This window comes from Mus musculus, chromosome 12 (genome assembly GCF_000001635.26).
Source record: "Mus musculus strain C57BL/6J chromosome 12, GRCm38.p6 C57BL/6J".
Classification (NCBI taxonomy): Eukaryota; Metazoa; Chordata; class Mammalia; order Rodentia; family Muridae; genus Mus; species Mus musculus.
Window position 1 is genome coordinate 19,481,709 of NC_000078.6, and position 19,933 is coordinate 19,501,641.

The 19,933-nt window shown below is 43.9% G+C and overlaps 1 protein-coding gene and 1 pseudogene across 4 annotated transcripts in view; both read left to right on the plus strand.

Annotated features, from left to right (window-relative positions):
- The first annotated feature begins 8,511 nt into the window (after positions 1 to 8,511).
- The window catches only part of Gm3973 (predicted gene 3973), a 36,315-nt gene continuing 24,893 nt past the window's right edge, over positions 8,512 to 19,933 (plus strand). For 3 of the 4 annotated variants that reach the window (XM_011243935.2, XM_011243938.2, XM_011243936.2), the window contains exons 1-3: positions 8,512 to 8,949; positions 15,854 to 15,980; positions 16,183 to 16,243. In XM_011243935.2, the coding sequence (XP_011242237.1) occupies positions 8,824 to 8,949; positions 15,854 to 15,980; positions 16,183 to 16,243 (314 nt within the window). In that variant the 5' untranslated portion in view covers positions 8,512 to 8,823. Of the gene's footprint in view, positions 8,950 to 15,853; positions 15,981 to 16,182; positions 16,244 to 16,907; positions 17,574 to 19,933 lie in introns of those variants that run through there. The other variant, XM_011243937.1, reaches the window with a different exon arrangement.
- Gm29738 lies at positions 17,767 to 19,547 on the plus strand (annotated as a pseudogene).

Consider the following 19,933-nt stretch of genomic DNA (forward strand, 5'->3'; position numbering starts at 1 on the left):
GCTGCCTCACAGATTCTCTGTCTAATGCTTCAAGGAAGGAGAGTAGCCAAGACCACCAATTTTGCCCAGACAGGCTGAGAAAGAATTGAAAAGAGCTGGACCCTCAGGCTCAGGTTTGGGGTTGATTCTGAAAGATGACCAAGACACTTCCCAAGCAGTCAAGAAAAAGAAAGTGTTCCAGGCCAAGGATTTGGTGCAAGGGTATGAAGGTGTGTGAAGATGAGGAAGCTCCCAACAATGTTCCAGGGTCAAAAGCTAGCTAGCCTGTCCTACAGGAAGCCAATGAGGAGCAGAGCTGCTCTCAGTGGGGAAACACAGAGGGGCACTGTGAGCTGCTGGTATGGGCAGCTTGAAATCTCAAGGATGTGGCTGACACTCTCTGCTGAGCAGGTCTAGTGTACTGCAGATGCTCTAGTGTGGGGCTCTTGGGTGAGTGTTGCAACTTCTCAACTCTCTACAGGTGAATGAATGGTGTGGTCAAGAAAGTTTCTCAAACCGGGCATGGTGGCACATGCCTTTAATCCCAGCACTCGGGAGGCAGAGGCAGGCAGATTTCTGTGTTTGAGGCCAGCCTGGTCTACAAAGTGAGTTCCAGGACAGCCAGGGCTATACAGAGAAACACTGTCTCAAAAAATAAAAACGAAAGAAAGGAAGAAAGGAAGAAAGGAAGAAAGGAAGGAAGGAAGGAAGGAAGGAAGGAAGGAAGGAAGGAAGGAAGGAAGGAAGCAAGGAAAGAAAGTAAAAGTAAGTAAGTTTCTCATAGGAAGAGAGGTAAAGCCGGGTCACCTCTGAGGATTCAGTGATGGGTTGGTGTGTGAGTAATGGTGTGGAGTTGTGGTTCTAGATTCTCCCTGGCCTCCCCATAATGTGGGTGTGCTTGATTATCCCTGGTGTGTCCACTGCATACATCCACAATTTCACCAACAAGGGCAAGGAAACAGAGATGCTCAAGTTCAGTCCTAAGGGCCTGGAGAACATTGACTAAGGAAGTGTTTTCCTGGCTGATGAGAAAAATCACTCAGCTATGGTCATCTGTTCCTATTAGAAGGCTATGCAGCATATTATATACTATGCGCATGTTATGAAATGCACAATAAAAAAGTTTCCCAGTCATTCATGTCTGAGTCCCACAGAACCTGTCAAAGTTATTCTTAGTGGAAGGCCCCTCCACATGCAGGCAGGGTTTGGAGGTGCTTAGAGGTCAGAGGGTAGCTGGGAGAAGGGTTGGGGGAAGGGCTAGTGTAGAATCAAGAGGTTCACTTTTATTTCATAGACAATAGGAAAACACTGGAGAAATGACTGCCCCATCTAAAGGAGAGGGAGAGAAACCTATGAATGCATCCACAGGCTAAAGGAAGAGAGATATTTTGTCTGTTTGTTTGTTTTGTTTTGTTTTCTAGAAATAGGATCTTACTATGTCTGGCTTCTAATCAGCTCTGCTGCCCGGAATTTGTAGCTTCAAATTCCTTAGCTTCCCACTCAGCCTCACAGGTGCTGGGATCACAGGCATGCACCACCACACCCAGCTATGAAGAGAGTGCTGTGATCTAAGAAAGAAATAAAGTATGCAAGTACTCTTTAAAAGCTTTAGCAAAAGCTATCTGCATATGGAGTGCTAATTAAACTCTTATTTTTTGTTTTGTTTTGTTTTGTTTTGCTTTCCCATGAAAACAAACCCTGCCCTCTGCTGGCACTTGTTTGTATTTTTCTAAGTGCTTGAAAACAACAAATGGCATTCCCTTAATTGCTGAAAGACAAATAATATTTATAACACTAGTTGCCTTTGCTTGCATTTCAGCATATCAGGGCTTTAATCCTATGTGTATTTAATTCCAGGAGCATGAATCAGAGTTGGGAGGGCCACTGCTCTGCCTGTTGTCAGGAAAGATAGAATTTTATTCAAAGTGGGCTGGTAAATACTGAAAGCCTAGACTCTGAAAATAGATGTGTGTGTATATACATAAATACACTTATCTTATGTTTGCTGACTTACAGACTGGACAGCACACAGCCTGCAAAGCATTCAGAGATATCTGCTACACTATAGTGAAGCCCATGTAGCTAATTGATTCTCATACATGCTTAATTGATTTTTGCCAAGTACTTACATCAATACCCAGTCTGCAGTTTAACCATGCCTGGACAAATTAAGATGTAGAAGAAATGCTTATTATCCAACTCAGTCAGCAAAGAAGTAGCTGCTGTCATTGACAGATGAGTCTCTTTCTGACATCAATGTCAGTTGGCATTTGTTTATGTTAATGAGCAAGCAAGGCTGGTAAAGATGTCTGGTGTAACTTTATCTGCCCATGATACCTGTGGCCTCCTTGCTATAACAGAGAGGATTGTCAGCGTTTTTCCACAAACATCTTTGCTACTCACGATGCGGTGGCTCAGATGTGCCTGCCTGTGAATATAATCCTCAACAAAGTCACAACACTCTGCTGCCTTGTTTGGCTTAGACAATCAGTTAAGCAAGAAGTCCAGTCATGATCAGCGGCTGCCCATTTCTCTGGTGTAAATACTCCTATGAAGCAATTTCAAGCTGCCAGACTATGGAACTGGGAAGAGATGCACAGTGACATACCACCATGTAGTATTTCTACCACATACACAAGTTCCCAAATCCAGCTTTCCTGACTGTGTGCAGAGCTCACCTGAGTAGCCCCCACAGACTCCAGTTTAAGGCTCCGTTATCTATGACTGTCTACTTTATTTCAGAACGGAGAGTCTACAGACTTTATTAAGATGACAAAATGAACAGTCTTTGTGTGCTGTTCTGTAAAATAAACTGAGGATAGATCTGCTTGTAATTCATTTTCTAAAGTCAGTCATAAAGGTGACCCAGAAAACACACATTTTCACATGTTGAGGCCTAAACTGGGCATGGTGGCACTTACTTTTAATCCCAGAACTCAGGAATGTAGAGACAGGCAAATCTCTGTGAGTTTGAAGCCGGGCTGGTCTACAAGAAAATTCAGGACTATCCAGGCTACAAAGTAGACCCTGTCTCAAAACATAAGAACAAACACAAGTGTCTGGGCCCAAGGATGAGCTTCCTAAGGTATTTTCTTCTTTTCAGAAACAAACACAAAACATGGATAATGGGATCGTGAACATAGAGCAGAGACTCGTGGTGTAGACATGAGCCCATCTAGGGCATACCTCAGTGGAAGAACACCTTTTAAAGGGGGGATGATTCAGAGGTTGAGAGCAGGTTCAACTCCCAGCACAGAAGTTTACAATCATCTGTCATTCCAGTTCCAGGGAATGTGATGCCCTCTCTGGTCTCTGAGAGCACTGCATGCATGTGGTGCACAGATATACAAGAAAGCAAAACAGCCACAAACAATAATGACAAGAACTTTAAAATGTGTGTGTATGTGCGCATGTATATGTGTGCACTTGTGCATGTGTGTGTGATAGGGGTAGGGTAGAAAATGATGACTTGGCAGTTAAAAGTACTTGTTGCTCCTCCTAGCACTCACATGGTGGCTTACAACTATCTGGCCAGGCAGTGGTGGCACATGCCACCACTAGGACACTTGGGAGGCAGGGGCAAGTGCATTTCTGAGATCGAGACCAGCCTGGTCTATAGAGTGAGTTCCAGGACAGCCAGGGCTATACAGAGAAACCCTGTCCCGGAAAAAAACAAAAACAAAAACAAAAAACCCAACTATCTGTAACTCCAGGTCAAGGGGATCTGACACCCTCTCTGGTCTTCGGGCACACCAGCAAAAAATTGACCCCAAACCTAAGTTTCCATCTGTGTTATAATTGTGTGCTGCCAAATCCTTCCCTGCGTCTGTCCCCAAAGCACAAACCGTGAGGTGAGTGACCCATACATGTGGCTTCTCTCACCTTGGGGTGTAAATTTGTTGCTTTCACAACATTATCTGGGGGTAAGTACTCTATGAGGTGGAGGAGAAAGTCCCAGTGACATTTCCCTGTTCACATCAAGGGTCCTTGTGGGTGTCCCTATTTTATTGCGTTGTTTACCACAAAGTTCCGTTAAGACCCAGACCTGTTCATTCCAAGTGTAATCATTTACAAGTTAACTGCAAGCAAACTGGAAATGTCTGTTAAACCAGCCAAGCCTTCAGAAAATTCCGGAGCTGAGAACATTACCTTTTCCCTTGGCTGGACAGTGAGAAATCTCAGGTTCTTGGGAATTACTAGAGGCAGAACATTCCTCTGGAAAATGGGCTGTTAGCCAATCTTACTGGGCACCAGGCATGGGCTTTTCTATCCTTCTTCCTTTGGTTGCCTTAGCTGAATTGAGTAAAGGATGAAGTTTATGTTGCCTACAGGATTAGAGATTTCTGTCTTTTGGTCTTGCTGGTTTGGGGACTGTAGTTGAGGCAAGACATCATGGTGGAAGAATGCAGGGTAGGGGAGATGCTCACAGCATGACAGAGGGGAATCAGAGAGAGGATAGAAGCCAGACTTCCAGCATTTTCTTCCCTGAAAGGATCTAGTAACACTTGCCCAACAAAGGCCTGTCTGCTAACTTCCATTATCTCCCAGAAGCACTGTTGAAATGATGCTGAGGATGTCATGAGAGGTCTACAAGTTGTTATCTAGACCTTTTTAGCTTTTCAAAGTCTCAAAAAGAATCCACTTGTCTGAGAGAAGGTCTCACTGTGCAGCCCAGGTTAGCTACAACCTAAGAGAGATCTGCCTGTTTCTTTTGTTAGAGTGCTGTGATTAAAGGTATGGCCACCACACTTGTCAAAGGCCTAGTTTTTAAAAATAACTCTCAGTGGTAAAACTGATCTGAAGTGTGGGGCGTGGTGGTGCATGCCTTTAATCCCAGCACTCAGGAGGTCAGGGGCAGGTGGATTTCTGAGTTAGAGGCCAGCCTGGTCTACAAAGTGAATTTCAGGACAGCCAGGGCTACACAGAGAAACCCTGTCTCCAAAAAAAAAAAAAAAACCAAAAAGTAAAACAAAAACAAAACATAACAAAATCATCTGAAATGAACTTGTATGAATTTATGCATAGTTCTTGCTTATCCCAACTTCTGTAATAACAAACCCTTTCTCTCTCTGCTACTGCTCTGATGTGGTTTGTCCCCTAATGGTCCTTGTATTGGAGCCTAGGCCTTCGTGTCATGGTGGGGCTCAGGTGGGGACTAGGAGGAGTTAGGGCACTGAGGGTACTATCCTTGGAAGCAATTAAGGGAGTTTTCTTGGGAACCTCCATTAGTTCTCATTAAAGCGAGTTCTAAAGTAGGAAGTTTGATGTCTGTTTTTCTGGCTTCCAGTCTGTGATCAATCTTACAAGTAAATAATATCAACATTATGCTACCACCTACGTGAAGCTACATGGAAGGGGCTTCTTGATCTTAGACTGTACACCTCTGTCCTAGTTTGTTTTCTGTGCTGTGATAAAACACTGATTAAAAGGACCTCGAGGAAGGAAAGGGTTTAACTGGGCTACAGGTTATAGACCATCATTCAGGAAAGCCAAGGCAGGAACTGGAGGCAGAAGCAGAGACTGTGGAGCAATGATGCTTACTGGCTTGCCTTCCTTGATCTACTTAACCTCTTTCTTACACAGGCCAGGCTCACCTGCCTAGGAATTGTGCCACCCACAGTGGACTGGGCCATCTACATCAATGAATAATCATGAAAATGTCATACAGACATGTCTGAATCCCAATCTGATGGAAACAATTCCTTGACTGAGATTCACCTTCCAGTTATATCTAGGTTTGTGTCCAGTTGACAAAACTAACCAGGGCAGCTTCCAAAACCACTAGCTAACTTCCTCCCTTCTCCCCTCCCCTTGCTGTTCTTATTATCTCCCGGTGTAGAGATGAACCCACAGGCTCTATATACTCCAGATAAGCACTAACAATGTACCATTTGGGCAACATCCTAGCCAACCTCCTCTTCTTCAAGAATTTCAACCTCAGGTATATTATAGCAACAAAAACAGACCAGTACACCCAAGGGAAAAAATAATAGGACTATAGTCTTCTATATGAAAAATATAGGCTCAAATATATATGGATTCATAATTTCTCAGACTTTAAAACTAACATAGGTTTACATGGTATGTAATTTGAACAAGCCCCTAGTGAGGTCTACAAGAATACTGTATGATCAAAGGCATTTATATTTTACAGCAAAACATAAATGTTTGTATGGTATGGGATAAGTGAATTTGTATATTGTCTCAAATCAGTTTTAGAACAATTTTATCCTTGAGAATTATATCTTTTTTGAGTCAGGGTTTCTCTGTATAGAACCCTGGCTATCCTAGAGCTCACTATGTAGACTTGGCTGTCCTTAAACTCATAGAGATCCACATGTCTGACTCCTGAGTGCTGGGGTTAAAGGGATGTGACACCATTCCCAACAAGAATTATTTTTAAAAATAGATATTTCAGGTAATTTTAAAAATAAACTTAGTGGTGTCCGTGTCTCTAATGGTAATAACAGCATCTTCTTTTCTCAATGCATTAAAATATGTAAATGAGGGCTGGGGTAGTAACTCTGTGTTTGAGCTCTTGCCTATAGGTTCAAGGCCTTGGATTCAATCCTCAGTACCACATACAAAAGAGTGGGTAGTGTTCTATTGATTCCTGTTCAACATGTAAACCTTAAATTATGTTCATGTTTGTGTGTGTGTGTGTCTCTCTGTTTGTATGTGTATCCCTTTGTGTTTGTCTCTGTGTGTGTGTGTCCCTGTGTATGTGTGTGTCTCTCTGTGTCTGTGTGTGTCCCTGTGTTTGTATGTGTGTGTATATGTCTATGTGTATGTCCCTGTGTGTGTCTGTGTGTGTGTGTCTGTGTTTGTGTGTATCTGTGTGTGTGTCTGTGTGTCTGTGTGTCTGTGTGTCTATGTGTCTGTGTGTGTGTGTGTGTTAGACACATTGATTAGTTTGACTGGTACTATATTATGTCAAGGAAAAACACTACTTTCTTTTAACTTCCCAAGGCATCACAGAGACCATGTCTCCAAAAATAAAACCTTGAAAAGTCACAGGGAATATTCTTCAATTTCAGAGAAGAACAAAAGGACTTATAGGTGGGAAGAGAGGCAGAGGGATCAGAAAATTGCCTTGTGAAGGAGAGCCTGTGCTATAACACAATACCCTCAAGTTATACATGCTGAGATAGGTGTGTCCCTGAGACACTAAATGGAAGGATGTTCACAATGGTGGAAAGTGGCAGAGAGTTGCAGAGTTTTGGGATTGCAGTTTATTGCCTTGTGCAGGAATAAAAGCTACCCACTGTCACAGCTATTTGTGAAGGCGGAACTTATTCACAGGTAGTGCTGGTAAAATACCAGAAGCCATACATAATGTCTGACCTCAGCTGCTACCTCATACAGCATGTTTGTACATGGTAGTCTTAAAAGGATGGACTGGTCTACTGTCCTATGGCAGCAGGAGACCACTTTTATTTCCCATGTTGGGCTTATAATGTCCCTCACATTCCCTTCTTTTCAGACCCACAAAAGGTTTTTGTAAAGTTTCTCTAGGCTGTATTGTTGGCAGCAGCAGTAACCATGCCTCTTGCCTCGGGGAGTTAGAGGGTGTGATTTTTGACTAGTGTCTTCAGAAACTCTGGGTTTTTAAAATACAGCTGAGAATTTCTGAATGAGATATAGATGAATATGTCCTAATTCAGATGATTTATTGGCCCAATTTTGTCTGTGATCAGTCAGCTGTGCGTTGGAGTACTCTCTGAGAACCATCTCTACCTCTGGTTCTCTTGGGTATCCCCCACTTCCCACAGCACATCACTGCATTCTATGATTTTCTCAGGGTGAAGCCTGGCCTAGCACTGTAAAACTGTCTTCAGGTAATTGGGAGTGTCCCTAATTGTACAAGCTTAGGGAACAGGATGCTTAAAAAGGGTTGGAGTATTCTTCCAAGTCGAAGGTTATGGGTTTGAATTCCCATTCGGTTTGTACCATGGTCAACTCCCCATGCAAAACACCTTCCTTTACCCTTTATCCCTGGCTTCTTAAGGCTGTGAGAAGGACCACAGACAGAACATGGTCCCTATCATTGCATCCCCAACTAACTGTCCCTACATCTTGTCCCGCTAAAGTGCCCTGGAGGATTTCACTGTCTTGTAGGGGGCGAGCTACCCACACTGTCTCACTGGCCCTTTCCTGAGGTTCTGGTGGGGAATTCAGGGGGTTCTGAGGCTAACGTTGGGATTGGGGAGCAAAAGGGTGGGCTCCCTTCCAGCTGGGAAGCAGTATCCCCGGTTCCACTCCACGCCCTCTGGGCAATGTTGCTAGAGGTCATGGCGGGTGCGGGGTGGGAGCAGGGAACCGCAGCTCATGAGAGGGCGCGCCCTCGAACCCCAGCACCTCCGGAAGGCAGACGCAACGCAGCAGCCCACAGCCACTGACAGGCCCTGATCGCACATAGCCCTCCTTGCCCAGGCCTCCGCTTCCTGGCGGCGCGGTAGCGGCGGGCAACCCGTTTGGCGGCCAGGCCTGCGCCCCGCCCCGCCGGGCGGGGACTCCGCGCCCTCCCCAGCCGGGCCCTCCCCTTTCCGCGGGAGGCGTCCGGTACAGCGGCTTGGTGGCGCGCAGTTCCCGCTGACTGTGCGCGCCCCCCTCTTGGCTCCTTTGCAGAGGACTCGGTAGCTGCAGCCCCCAGAGCACAGCGGGCAGAGCTGCAGGCTGCGTGCGCCCCTGCTGCCCCGGGCCTCCAGCGGTGGCTCCCGCGCCCCGCGGCGACTTCCGCGCCCGCGCTTCCCTTTGTTCCCCGAGCGGCGGCGGTGTCGGAGCCCGCGTCCTGGGCGACTGAGGCGGCCGCAGTCCGCGCCCTGGCGCCCTGGAGCCCTGGCGATGCCCGACCAGATCTCTGTGTCGGAATTCGTGGCCGAGGCCCTTGAGGACTACATGGCACCCACGGCCTCTAGCTTCACCACGCGCACGGCCCAGTGCCGGAACACCGTGGCAGCCATCGAGGAGGTGAGCGGTAGGGTAGCCCGCGCCGGGCGGGAGGCTAGAGCCGCGGGGATCGCGCTGCGCCCTTGGCACCCGCTAGGCTTTCGCGCCTGGTGCCGGATACCCAGTGCCCTCCGCCTGCGCCCACACCCGGGAAAAGTTTCTGGTACCCCAAAGCCGGACGCAGCCGGACCAGCAGTGCCCGACACAGAAGCCCTTTGTTCCCTGTTCTAGGGAGAGGCTGCTTGGCCACCTTGGACCTTTTTTGGGAACGCTCCTGTCTGTTCCCATTTCCCTCGCAGTGTTTCAGGTTCTTTGCTCCCATCCTCAGAGAGGTCAACTTCGGCTGCAGAGTCTGTGGCGGCTGTGGAGTCATGTGACTCAGGGTTTCAGCAGTTGACAAAACAGGAATTCTGACCACTCTGGTTGGTTCTTCTATGTCCTTTCACTGTACAGATGTGGGTTTCCTTAGTGCAAGTACTAAGTACTTATTCAGAATTCTGGTACATAGTGAATATCAGCTGTAATATTCTGCAACATGAGATAACCCGTCCTTGATTTTTCTAAGTTCCCTTGGCTGAGAGCCTTTCTATATTAGACATTAGAGAGACAATCTTATTAAATTTCCTTTCTATATCCATAAAGAAATTCATTCTGATTTGAGATATGTTTACCTAGAGAACCTGTCCTAATACAACTGTGGCTTTTCTCTACTTTGCCACTGATGGCGATGTGCTGGCTACCAAGAAGGCTCAACAGTGTTTCCCTTATGTTCCTGGCTTTCCTCCCAGGGTTGTTTGGTATCATCTGGTGAAAGGGAGCTGTAGTCTCCCTGAGCCCAGCACTGAGCCACAAACAAAACTCTTGTTTCCTAAAATTCCTCTTTAATGTTCATTGCCTGGGCACCCTCCCACTCAGATTGATAACCCCACTGCACCTTGGGTAATGGGCTATGCAAGCTGGATTTCAGGAAGAAGAAAGCAAGTGCTGTGAAGCAAGCTCAGGCAAGGTCTGAAGTCAGGTCCTGGTAATGCAGGATCATTGCTCACAGAGGGCAGGAGCAGGCAGCTGACTAGCCGAGCTGGAATATGTTGGAAACTAAAAGGGGGCCCTGGGGAAGAAAGGAAAGGGGGGAAGGCACACGCCCTGCCAGAGTTCCACCTATGCTCTGGATAGAGATGTGGGAGAGCTGCCATACACTCCCCTCTCAGCCCCAGGTGTGCATCTAAGCCTTTGACCCACTCTTCGGGTCTGAACAAGGGGCAGCCCAACCTTGGAGCCCCGGGGCTACTTTCGTAAAGCCCTGGGGTTATGGGAGAGAGGAATGAGGGATGAGAGGTTCCCACACTGGTGAGAGTGAGCACAGTGGATCTTGACTGGAGCACATGAAGGCCTTCCATGGGTTGATTAGAAAGGGCTCATTAGGAGAAAGCCTACCCCTTCCTCCAAGCAGTGGGCCTTGATGAGCAGAGATGTTCTATGGTTTTAGAGCTTTATTATAGAAAGGCAGGAAGAAAGAGAGAAGGTAGAAGAGAGAGGCCCCCCCTAGAAGGCTAGAAGGGGGAAGGCTAGATAGAAAGAGATTAAGAGGGAGAGAGGAAAGGAGAGGAGAGGAGAAGACAAAGAGAAAGGAAAGAGGAGTGAGAGAAGTGAGAGGTAAGAGAACAAAGGAGAGAGATCAAGAGAGATAGGTGGGGCTGAATAGTCCTTTTTATGGGCTTTACTGTTGCTAGGTAACTGGGGAGGAGTTTAGCCTAAAGGTCAGAAGCTTGGGATATTGCCTACCTGACTTTTAGCCAGGCTTCTCTTGTGGTGGCTGGGGTGGGGGTTGGGGAAGGTAATTTAGGCAGGAGCCTGAGTTCCAGAAGCATGAGGGAATTAATACCTTCCTCATCAAGTAAGGGAATTATCACCCTCCCAGGGTTTAGACCTCAGCTCAAAGGGAGACTAACCTGTCTATGCTTAGCCCAGTGCCCCACATGAATGTTGAGTTCTCCCCCAGGGCTGGGAGGGGTGAGAGTCCTCTTGGAGGACAGGCTCAAATGCTAATGTAGTGCAAACCACACCTGAGATCTGGAAAAGCTCTGGCCCTGTACATGAAGCACACTTTAACCTTGAGGAAGGGTGAGACCCACTGGCCAATCAAGGAGGCGGGATCTTATGGGTGCCTTTCCCCAAGTTCACTGTGGCTGTGCAGGCTTGAATGGTTCTCTGTGTCCTGCTCTGAGCTCTGCTGTTGGGTGCTGTGAGAGGACCTCAGGGAAGCTCTGATTTCGAGGCATGGTGAGCACAGGGTTACTGCCCACAGAGGGTAGGGGCAGGGTGCTGAGCAGTGGAAGCTGGGGTGGTGAGTCCTCTCTGGGGCTGGATGGGAAGTATAAGCCATATGTGAGCACCTGTGAGGTCTCTCCTATTGCTTCTCACTTGCTCCATCGGGGGGGGGGGGGTGACCTCTGAATAACTTCCATATCATTGCGCAAATCCTTTGGACCTTAGTTAGGCTGGCTTGTGAAAACAAGGGTGGTTTCTTTGAGTCTGTAGCACACATGTCCAAACCCCTTTGTCTTTTAGTATACATTAAGAAGACAGGTAAAAATCTAGTAGGTCTGATTTCATACATTATACTTGTTTTTGTTTTGTTTAGGTTTTTTAAATTTTTTTTCTGTTGCAGTTTTTTCATATCTTTTACTTCATATGTTTAGTGATTTGATTATTATTTGGCAAAGGGACTTTAATAATTTCAGAATTTTTTATGGTTTTATTGAAAATTTATAGACCTCTGAGAGGATATTCTTCTATTTCAATCATTTGTAATTTTGTTTTCACATATTTTGCAGAAGTCCCAATTGTTTGTTGCCATGAAACTTTTAGAATCCACATTTTTTGACTGAGATATCAATTTTTTCTCTTCATCTTGAATCCCTGAGATTCTGTCTTCCTTTCCTGTTCTGCGGGTGAACCTTGCCTCTGTAGTTGTCAGTGTACAGGTAATCTCATGTCCTGCTCTTAGGGACTTAGCAACTGCTTATGTCATTTCCTGCCTCCATCCCCTGTGTCTGTTGTCAGGCGTGCTTTATATACATCAGCCACCAGCTATAGCAGCTCTCTATTTTTGTTCCCTGTCTCTGTTCTCTGCACATGCGCACTCTCTGTCATCTCTCCCCTCATGGCTCACTTTCTCATCCCTGTCTGTGTGCCTGTCTGCAGGTCCTCTTGTGTACTTCTATCCCTTCCCCAGGTTCTCACTCCTCTCCCTTCCCCCAAACAACCTCTTTTGCACTTTATCTGTTGCATGCTTTAAATTCTCAGACCTGCTGTGATGGCATAGCTTGGATTTCTTGGTTGCAATTGTTCCTGGCTGTTACTCTCTATGTTGCTATGCTTGTGTGTTGCCATCTCTGGGTGATTATTGACCTAGGTACTGGCCTCTGGGTTTGTCTTTTTGGGTGGGAGTTTTGTTCCTGGGTTACTGTTTGATGCATGGATTTGAAGAGAGTGTTCACTGACAGTTTCCTATTTTACTGACCTATTTGGTGGGTATGGTCAACAGTGGATGCTTTGTGATATTAAAAGCTGGGAGAAGAGACAGGCAGAAACAGAAGATCTTAGTAATCCATAAGGCGACATAGACAGGAGAGAGGTCAAGTACCCCATTGTGTTTAATACAATGTTGGAACAACTGGGAAAATTGAATCTGGGGTAAATCAATCAATCGTGAAGTTGATCTATGGAAGCTTACCTTGTGTCCTTTCAGGCATGGAATGTGGTTGAACAGGGAGTATCTGCCCAAGTGGGGGCTGAGACACAGGGATGAGGCAGGAATGGATGGGCAGGTGTGGATTGTCTATGGTGTTTATAGGAGGCTTGCACAGGAGGAGAAGAAATTTCCAGTGGCATTCTGTTCCAGTGGTAAGGGCAGCTGATATTAGTGTCTGCAGTAACAGATAGTGAGGTAGGTCTTTGGACAAAGTCTAGTCTACAGACAGGCATGGTTGTGGTTAACCAGGAGTTTCTGTCTATAATCAGGGGGTTAGGAACAAATATGAGTTTGTAAATCCCAAACAGTTTGCTTTTTGAGAATGTACATTTGTACATTCCAGCAAAAATCCCATGACAAAATCCCCTTATCAACAGCCAGTTAAGGTACATCAGCAGGATCAGCTACATAGAGATAACTAAGACCTCCTATAGAAAACAAAAACAAAAACAGCTTACCCATCATGGTTGTCAGATTTTTCCCCCCCTTGGTTCATTCCTGCACATTATGCCAGACATACACTTTTTAAAATATTAACAATGCTGATTTGTATGCAAACTCCCCACCCTTGTTGTAACTACAATAAATACTCAAAACCTCTAGACTTGATCTCTCAGTTTGTACCTAATGGGAGTTTGACTGCTGAGAGTCCTTGTTACTGAGCTCATAAAAACGACCTCTGTGTGTTTGCATTGCAATAGGCTCTGTGCTGATCATTGCAGTTTCTATGAGTTGGGCATAAAACCTTGATGCTTTGACTGGAACTCCAAGACCCTCAATCTGAAGGGTTGAAAGACCGCTGTTAGGATGTGTCATTGCTGTTCTTTGTATCAGTGACCTGTCTGTCAGAAATGTGTCTGTGTACCTTGGTTTTTTGATTTTTCTTGAGTACTCATGGAAGTAGACGAACAAAGCGAATGTGGAACTCCAATGAAGTGGAAATGCTGGAGAGTCATGGCAAGAAAGGGTTAGGAAGATGTTCCAGGGCCTGGAACAAGGGTCGTGTGCTGTAAGACCATAAATAAGGTCTTAATTTATGGGAAGTTAAAGCAGTCTTGGAACCCTGCTCCATGGCTCACAGCTGCAATCCTGTCTTCATTTTCTCCTCTGTACAAGTGGTGGAATCTGCTGAGTAGCCTTCACCGCCCCCTCGTGGCCCTCTATTATGTGTGTGCCACTTTAGTATTCCCTTACTGAGAGAGGAAGTGAGACTGTTTCCATCCCAATTGATATAGTTACTCACCTTCCAACTTGGGTTAAGTCCTTCTTATCAAAAGGACCTGTACCCATTAAATTGCCCCTGACAGAGAGCTCTTTATGACTGCATTCAGGGCAAAATCAGACTCTGCAAAACAGGGTGGAAAGGACAAAGACATCATTTTTCCCCCTTCTAAACAACCCTGTTCTCAGTCTATATGTGACTCTGTAGTTTTGAACTTGGAGCTGTCAGTATATGGGAAGTTGTTTTTCATCCCTTCCATCAAAGTTAACATATCTTCCTTAGACCAGCAGTCTTATTTCCAGGTCTGTGGGGCAATCTGCTCCTGTATTCACCTTCCAGCTGTTTGGCCACCTCTTTGGTCTCACTGACCTGGGAATCCAGGGTTAAGGACACCTAACCACAGGGCAGGGCAGTGCAGCCTCTCTTCACCCCATTCCCCTTTATCTTCCCATGCTCTGATCAAGGAGCCCTTCCCATTTTATCCTGACTCAGACAATACTCCAACTCCCTGATGTGGTGGCAGGGGTCCTGTAATTGATATGGTTAGATCGTTGGTTTTGGAATTTTACAACTTTCTCATTTATTATTGTCTCTGTGTCATAGTTGTTTTAACTCAACATTTCAGACTACAGTCATCTGAAGGAGCCTCAGTTGCAGGTGTGCCCTCATCAGAATGGCTGGTTTCTATGTCTCTGAGAGATAGTGTTGATAATTGATATAGGAAGACTCTTCCATGAAGGGTGGCAATATTGGGAAGCAAGTGGTCTTAGGTTGGATGAGAGAGCTAGGTGAGAATTGTAGCTGCCTGTGGCCATGTGAACTGGGTTCCCCAGAAAGGCAGCCCAGGGCTGAAAGAGATCAGAGGGCAACAAAAGAATGAGGCCAAGACAATCCTTTCTGTTCAAAGCCTCTGAAGTTTACTGAGAGTCCCTGCTTATAAAGAGGGTAGGCCCATCCTCTGCCAGCAAATTCTTTGTGCCTGGAGCCAGCCCATAGGCGATCTACAGGGCTTGTCTCCAGATAGTCTCCAGGATCTTTCAGCAGGAAGCAGAGTATTGGAGAAGAGCAAATAGAGCCATCAAGGTCAGAAGGCTCTACCCTAGGTGTACTGGCTGGTTTTATGTGCCAACTTGACACAGCTGGAGTTATCATAGAGAAAGAAGCTTCAGTTGAGGAAATGCCTCCATGAGATCCAACTGTAAGGCATTTTCTCCATTAGTGATCAAGGGGGAAAGGCCCCTTGTGGTTGGGACCATCTCTGGGCTGGTAGTCTTGGTTCTATAAGAGAGCAGGCTGAGCAAGCCAGGGGAGGCAAGCCAGTAAGTAACATCCCTCCATGGCCTCTGCATCAGCTCCTGCTTTCTGACCTGCTTGAGTTCCAGTCCTGACTTCCTTGGTGATGAGCAGCAGTATGGAAGTGTAAGTCGAATAAACCCTTTCCTCTCCAACTTGCTTCTTGGTCATGATGTTTGTTTAGGAATAGAAACCCTGACTAAGACACTAGGTAATATCCTTCTTAGTGGCAGCAAGGTCAAAGTCTGGATCAGCCTGCTCCAAGGCTCAGGGAGGCTACAGAGCATGAGAGAGTGACCAACCAAGAAAGCAAGGCAGGAAGTAGTGTTTGTCAAATGTTTTTGCCTTCATTTTCTAGCTTTAGTTTCTAGTCTGAGCTCCCAGTATGGTGGGCTGTGATCTGACAGAACCATGTAAAACATTTATTACCTGAGATGCTTCTGCTCAGAGGAAAACAATCACATCAGCAGAGTTGCAAGGTAGAGCAACAACAACAATAACAACAACAGCAATTGTTTCAAAAGCTGATTTTGTGTCAGGAAGTCAGTGGAGGAAGCACCAGAATTACATGAATATATGGTCAAGGAAGCGAACATTTACTTTACAGTGATGTCAGTACCATGCTTTGTGATGTACACATGTATGGGATATTTTAGGATGCAGTGACTTATGATGATGTGCATGTGAACTTCACTGGGGAAGAGTGGAATTTGCTGGATCCTTCCCAGAAGAGTCTCTACAAAGATGTAATGCTGGAGACCTACTGGAACCTCACTGTTATAGGTATGACTGTGAATTTTCTTTTGCTTTTCAAAATAGTGGGAAGACATGTCTCTTTGTTAGTGATGGGGCTCTGTTATTTCAATTGAGAACAAGGAAGATTGAGCTGAATAAATAGTGTCCAGTGATGTGAAAATTCACAGTACCTTTAATTTTGCCTTATTTCCAATACTGCATCATTCATTATTCTGGTATTGTCTTTTAGGCTACACTTGGGAAAACCATCATATTGAAAGACATTGTCAAAGTTCAAGAAGAAATGAAAGGTAATTTTCTCGTGAAAGCTTATGCAATTATGCCTCTAAGGAAATTTTACTATGATATGGACGCTCTAAATCAAAGCAGGAGTGTAAAATGTCAATACTTGAAATGTAACTATAGTTACAATATTTTTTAATATTTATTAATTTATTTTATAATATAAGTACACTGTAGCTGTCCGCAGATACTCCAGAAAAGGGCATCAAATTTTGTTACAGATGGTTATGAGCCACCATGTGGTTGCCGGAATTTGATCTCAGGACCTTCGGACGAGCAGTCTGTGCTCTTTACCACTGAGCCATCACGGCAGCCCTAATTATACTATTCTTAAAAAAATGTACTGCCTAGATATAGTTATCTGATTTATCTATCAAAGCATTCCTTTTTTCAAAAAAAAGATGAGGAAACATTGCCTTAAGGGATACCTTTATTCAATTTGTACCTCTACTAGAGCTATACTGATCTGACAATGTGTATAGACTTACAAGACTTAGATATTGCACATCGAATAGTAATAAATATATATGCAAAACCTTCCGATAAGCAAATAATCCATGGGAAAGTTGGTGATACTCATATCTTTATAGTGAAATTGATCATTTGTTTAGCGTACAGTTTATGAGAGTCAAGAGCGTTGTCATAGGAGAAACCTTAATTCATATATTACAGGTCTATGAGGAACAAAAAGTCAAACAGTGTGAATGCAGTGTGGAAACCTTTCATCTGTTACTCTTCTATTAATATATATATCATGTGTCACAATTGACAAAAGCCATTTGAGCATAGGGATATTGAAAGAAGCAATGTACCGCTTTCTATCCCAGAACTGTGAGAAAATTGTCAGATTCTATCTTTGGTAGACATTCTGAGTATGATAAAAGTTTGCAATGAATTGGTTTTCTAATTTTACTGGGAACTTCCCCAAGCTCACACTGTAGAAAATCTTTATGGGTACTAGGAATTTGAAAATTCTTTTGTTTGTCCTGGTTTACATTCAAATGTGGTACAATTCACGCTACAGGAAAATTTATGAAAGCAATTAGTGTTATAAAGCTCTGGGTTGTTCCATTTTCCTCATATAGATGAAATACATCATATAAATATCCCATATAAAAAGGATGATATAAATGACAGCCATGTAATAACCATCACAGATATCTCGAAAGATGCAAAACAACCCATAATGAGGGAGAACACCATGAACATATAAAGTGATAAAACCAGATGATCTGGTACATCTTTATCATTAGACCAATTTGTAAACTTTATTCATCTTGATGAAATGATTGAACAGGGAAATTAATATAGTAAACATATCACATGTGCCAATTTTCATTGCAGGTATGTAAATAATCATAGTGGAGAGAAACTCTATGAATGTAATGAACGTTCTAAAGCTTTTTCATGTCCCAGTCATCTCCAAAGTCATAAAAGAAGACAAATTGGAGAGAAAACACATGAACATAACCAATGTGGTAAAGCCTTTCCAACACCAAGTCATCTTCAATATCATAAAAGAACCTATACTGGAGAGAAACCTTATGAATGTCATCAATGTGGTCAAGCCTTTAAAAAATGCAGTCATCTCCAACGTCATAAAAGAACCCATACTGGAGAGATATCTTATGAATGTAATCAATGTGGTAAAGACTTTGCAAAACTCAAAAGTTTAAATCGTCATAAAAGAACACATACTGGAGAGAAACCCTATGAATGTCATCAATGTGGTAAAGCCTTTGCACAACTTAGTAGTTTAAATAGTCATAAAAGAACACATACTGGAGAGAAACCCTATAAATGTAATCAATGTAGTAAAGCCTTTACAGGTCACAATGTTCTCCAATCTCATAAAAGAACACATACTGGAGAGAAACCTTATGAATGTCATCAATGTGGTAAAGCCTTTGCACAACTCAGTAGTCTCCAACGTCATAAAAGAACACATACTGGAGAGAAACCCTATGAATGTAATCAATGTGGTAAAGCCTTTGCACAATACAGATATCTCCAATATCATAAAATAACACATACTGGAGACAAACCCTATGAATGTAATCAATGTGGTAAAGCCTTTGCACAACTCAATAGTCTCCAACGTCATAAAAGAACACATACTGGAGAGAAACCCTATGAATGTAATCAATGTGGTAAAGCCTTTGCACAATACAGATATCTCCAATATCATAAAAGAACACATACTGGAGAGAAACCCTATGAATGTAATCAATGTGGTAAAGCCTTTTCACAACACAGTTATCTCCAACATCATGAAAGAACACATACTGGAGAGAAACCCTATGAATGTAATCAATGTGGTAAAGCCTTTGCACAGCTCAATAGTCTCCAATGTCATAAAAGAACACATACTGGAGAGAAACCCTATGAATGTCATCAATGTGGTAAAGCCTTTGCACAACTCAATAGTCTCCAACGTCATAAAAGAACACATACTGGAGAGAAACCCTATGAATGTAATCAATGTGGTAAAGCCTTTTCACAATACGGTCATCTCCAATATCATAAAAGAACACATACTGGAGAGAAACCCTATGAATGTAATCAATGTGGTAAAGCCTTTGCATATCTCAGTAGTCTCCAATGTCATAAAAGAACACATACTGGAGAGAAACCCTATGAATGTAATCAATGTGGTAAAGCCTTTGCACGTCACAGTCATCTCCAACGTCATAAAAGAACACATACTGGAGAGAAACCCTATGAATGTCATCAATGTGGTAAAGCCTTTGCACAATACAGATATCTCCAATATCATAAAAGAACACATACTGGAGAGAAACCCTATGAATGTAATCAATGTGGTAAATCCTTTTCACAATACAGTCATCTCCAACATCATGAAAGAACACATACTGGAAAGAAACCCTATGAATGTAATCAATGTGGTAAAGCCTTTGCACAACTCAATAGTCTCCAACGTCATAAAAGAACACATACTGGAGAGAAACCCTATGAATGTAATCAATGTGGTAAAGCCTTTGCACAACTCAATAGTCTCCAACGTCATAAAAGAACACATACTGGAGAGAAACCCTATGAATGTAATCAATGTGGTAAAGCCTTTGCATATCTCAGTAGTCTCCAATGTCATAAAAGAACACATACTGGAGAGAAACCCTATGAATGTAATCAATGTGGTAAAGCCTTTGCACAATACAGATATCTCCAATATCATAAAAGAACACATACTGGAGAGAAACCCTATGAATGTAATCAATGTGGTAAATCCTTTTCACAATACAGTCATCTCCAACATCATGAAAGAACACATACTGGAGAGAAACCCTATGAATGTAATCAATGTGGTAAAGCCTTTGCACGTCACAGTCATCTCCAACATCAGAAACCTAAACATACTGGAGAGAAACCCTATGAATGTTATCAATGTGGTAAAGCCTTTGCAGGTCACAGTCATTTCCAGTATCATAAAAGAACACATACTTTCCTGATATAGCTGTCTCTTGTGAGGCTATTCCAATACCTGGCAAACAAAGAAGTGGATGCTCACAGTCATCTATTGGATGGAACACAGGGCCATCATTGGAGGAGCTAGAGAAAGTCCCCAAGGAGCTGAAGGGGTCTACATCCCTGTAGGCAGAACAACAACAGAAACTAACCAGTACCCCCAGAGCTCATGTCTCTAGCTGCATATATAGCATAAGATGGCCTAGTCTGCC